General features: G+C 45.4%; 1 protein-coding gene across 1 annotated transcript; it reads left to right on the top strand.

The window, feature by feature from the left end:
* Positions 1-1875: 1875 nt before the first annotated feature.
* Positions 1876-3389, top strand: LOC121982892 (BOI-related E3 ubiquitin-protein ligase 1-like). The gene is made up of 4 exons (XM_042535910.1): positions 1876-2011; positions 2117-2181; positions 2265-2629; positions 2716-3389. The coding sequence occupies exons 1-4, from the start codon at positions 1968-1970 to the stop codon at positions 3238-3240; spliced, it is 999 nt and encodes a 332-aa protein (XP_042391844.1). The 5' UTR covers positions 1876-1967; the 3' UTR covers positions 3241-3389.
* Positions 3390-3773: the final 384 nt, after the last annotated feature.

The raw sequence follows: 3773 nt of genomic DNA, 5'->3' as shown, positions 1-3773 counted from the left end.
GCAGATTAATGTGAGGATAGGCATAAAGACGGTTGACCTTATAAGCCGACCGGGATATACTCAACCGACTATATAAGTAGAGAATCCTAATAACCTATCAGAATAACAACCATATGTCGGAAAATATTCTGCTGAAACCTTCTTCAAGGATTATTGTGTCTCTCATCAGCCGATCACTTATAACAGTATATTTCTGCAACAGCCTCAGCAACGACATAAGATATAAATGACAAAAGAGGTATACATATGAGTAAATGTAATATTCCTCGGACAATTATTGTACATTGCTTAGGTTGTACACTTTTCATTACCCAACAATCTCTGGTATTTTTAGTCATCTCATGATTACGGAGATTATGAGAGGTGGTATATAAAGGGAGTCCTCTCCGTTGGCAAGATATGCTCTCTGAACATCTAAAGCTCACTCTCGTGCACACGTTCTCTACAGTTCTTCATTCACCCATTCAGAATTGTACTGACTTGGACATCGGAGGGCCTTCGTCAGGGACTCCTCCTGATTTTGGGTATTGACATTTTGTTTGCTCATTTTGTGTGTGCGAGATCAAAAGGAAACCTCCTCTCAGAGTAAAACATCTTCCCTCAATCAACAACTAAGTTACCATTCTCAATGCACCATTTCTCCCGTTTTCAGACAAGATCATGAGTGCTAAAGGATCATTTATTTTCGAGAACATGATAACGTCTACGAAAAATGGAGAGAACATGACAAATAGTCCAGACCTATTAAAAGTAGTCATCCCTTGTCAGTAAAAATATGTGCACATAATGGTTCAAAGTAACACCTCATCGATGAATTGATCATCGACATTCCTAGACATAATCGAAGCTCAAATTTAAAATTATATCAAAGTACTCAAGCATATGATAGGGCGTCTACTAAACTTCATCACCAAAATAATTCCACATTCAAAAAAAAAACATTAAGTTTTTTTTTAGCACTTAAATTACAGAGCGATTTGAAACGAATTATAATTATATCATTAAAAGCTAACTAAAAAACTAACAATAATTATCATATTACAAAAATCTATTTAAATGTATAAAGAAAGATTGCCCACGAAGTCCACTATGGATGATCCTCCGAGTCCGGCGTCAACGTTGACCTGCAAATTAGACGCTCCCCATTTCCACTCCGAATATGACGCATCCACTATCCTTAATGACTTTTGGTTATCTTCTCTGCAGTCAAAGTTGACCATGAGCAATTGCCTGAAGTTTTGAAGTTGCTTGTGATTATCGAAACGTGAAATGTTGTTCTTTTCTCGTCTTTCTTTCGTCCAGTGGCACCCGTAATAAATCACGAAGTTACCGCTGTCATTAATTAACAACAAAAAGGCTCCTCATGCTTTGTCCGTACGCCTCCTTAAAGCCGCAGCACAGCGGCGGTAGCGGACATGACAAAGCAGATACCCACTGAGACTTCAAGGGAAAGGAGTTGGCTGTCAGTAGCCGTTCAAAGCAACTCACGGTGCCGTAGTGGTGGCGAGCTAGCGCTGTCGCTGGCTCCGGCAGTGCACCGTCGCGCGGTCCCACGTGGTAGTAATTATGACGCTGCCGTTCGTACGGGTCACGTTGATCCCATGCGGTGGTAATGGTCAAGTGGGGCCAGAGGCCGCATACATAAATCGTTTGTTTTTTTTCCCACTTGTATTGCGCGAACGGAATCCGTTGCATGAATTATTAACTCGAAGAAGGAAGCAAAAACCGAGCCGGGAATAGAATTTTTTTTAAAAAAAAAAAAAATTGAGAGTTAAAGAAAGAGGCGACGTGTCGGTGTCAGGCTTTACGTGTCCGACGTGGCTTCCTCTCCTTCGGGCTCTCGAACGTTATAAAAGGGATCACTCCCAGACTTGCCAAACGCCATTTGGTGCGCTCTGTTTATTGGAGACCGAAGACATCGTCGGCGTGCGTGGTGGGGAGTCTTGGATCTGGATCTACTACAGCTCATGGCCGTGCAAACCATCGGTTTCTCCTCCGAATTCGGTGCTCGGTGAGTTAGTCGCAGTGGATCCGTTCTTCTCATCTGGAACTCTATCCCTCGATTCGACTCTTTTAAGATCGATTGCGTTGCGGTGGTTGTTTTTTTTTTTTATAGGGGAATCGATGAAATCCTGATGCTGCAGCAAGACCCCAGGCAAGTTTGCAGCAATTTTGGGATCGGTGAGTGAATGCCCTTCTTCCTCTGCTTTTGAATCGTTCGCGTTGAGATTGATTGCGTGAGATTCTGCTTGTGGATGGTGCAGGAAAGCAGCAGCAGTCCCAGATCCGGACCGATCCAAGTATGTTTAGTGAACGGAAGAGAGAGCAGACTTGCAATGTCTCCACTCCAGCGAAGCGCCTGCGGGCGGAATCCGTCGCTTTGAATGGTTGCAATAGTGTGGCGACATCGCCGTTTTTCCCCTTTCTCGATCAGACTGCCAACGCGCCTGTGAAGCTCGTTGGAACAATCCCTGGATTTCTTCCACAGAGTCGATTGCCGGAATCCTGTGCGACTTCGACCAGCGGCCGGCATGCCTCGTCTTTGCAGCCCGTCTCGGCTTCTTTCGGTAATCTCGTTTCTCTTCTCTACCAGCAGAATTTGGAAATCGACGCCTTCATCCGCCTCCAGGTATCTTGCTTGGTCTCAGCTTATTATATGGATTTTTTTCAGTGTTTTTTTAGTCTTGTCGGATGATTAATTTTTCTCGATTGCAGCACGAGAGGATGCTTCGTGAGTTGAAGGAGATGCGAACCCGACATTGCCAAGCCGTTCTCTCTTCGTTACCGAAGCAAACGGCGAAAAGTTTGATGGAGAAGGAAGCGGAGTTGCAGAGCGCCGCCCGCCGGAACGCCGAATTAGAGGAGAAGGTGCGGCAGATGAGCGAGGAGAACCGGTTCTGGTTCAACATGGCCAAGAACAACGAAGCCGTCGCGAGCAACCTTCGATCGAGCCTTGAACAAGCCTTGCTTCGGGGCGGCGCCAGCTACGGAGACGCCGGTGAAGTCGCCGCCGACGTGGTCCCCGACACCGACGACGTGGAGTCCTGCTGCGAAGCGGAGAACTCCGTGGCCGACGCACGGCAGTGGAAAGCCTGCAAGGCGTGCGGTGCGAGGGACGTCTCCGTTCTTCTGCTGCCCTGCCGACACCTGTGTCTTTGCGAGGACTGCGAGCCCGGGGCCGACGGGTGTCCCCTCTGCGGCGCCACAAAGCAGAATTCCTTCCGCGTACTGATGTGCTGATGACCGGCGATTGGTAGCGTCACGGTTTGGTGGCTCGCTCAGCGTCCGGTAGTATAATTTACTCGTTTTTTTTATCAATTACGAAGCGGTAAAAGAACTCCTTTATGTTTTTTATTAAATTTTAATTCGAGGGATTTATTGTCGTCCAATTTAGCCGATATTATTATTTCATCTACCTGGGGCCTGATAACTCAGAGCATTAGCGGTAACGGTAGGGGCAGGGTATTCAATTATCATCGTATTTCATCATGAGCGCTTTCTATTAAGCTTTCTATTCATCTTAAGATTAATTAATGATGTTAATTAGATTTATCATTGGTGAGGTGGTAGAGCGCATTGAGTACGGCCTAACGTGGAAATATCAATTTGACTTGTCTTTTAAATTTATTATTTTTTTACTTTCGGTTTCACAAAGTTTGTTGCTTTCTTTAATGGCATGACCCACCACTGGTGGTGGTGCGAACAAAGCGCCCAAAACTAATGCAAAGTAGCACAACCCAACAAAGCACCAAATGTCTTAATGAAAAGCATCG

Source organism: Zingiber officinale, chromosome 5A, assembly GCF_018446385.1.
Source record: "Zingiber officinale cultivar Zhangliang chromosome 5A, Zo_v1.1, whole genome shotgun sequence".
Classification (NCBI taxonomy): domain Eukaryota; kingdom Viridiplantae; phylum Streptophyta; class Magnoliopsida; order Zingiberales; family Zingiberaceae; genus Zingiber; species Zingiber officinale.
This window is presented reverse-complemented; position numbering and strand designations above follow the sequence as displayed.

What these genes read in the sequence shown, in the direction of transcription:
- LOC121982892 (XM_042535910.1), top strand. Translation starts at nt 1,968, where the DNA reads ATGGCCGTGCAAACCATCGGTTTCTCCTCCGAATTCGGTGCTCG. An exon ending in TCCTCCGAATTCGGTGCTCG is followed by an intron (nt 2,012 to 2,116) that starts GTGAGTTAGTCG and finishes TTTTTTTTATAG; the next exon opens with GGGAATCGATGAAATCCTGA. An exon ending in ACGCCTTCATCCGCCTCCAG is followed by an intron (nt 2,630 to 2,715) that starts GTATCTTGCTTG and finishes TCTCGATTGCAG; the next exon opens with CACGAGAGGATGCTTCGTGA.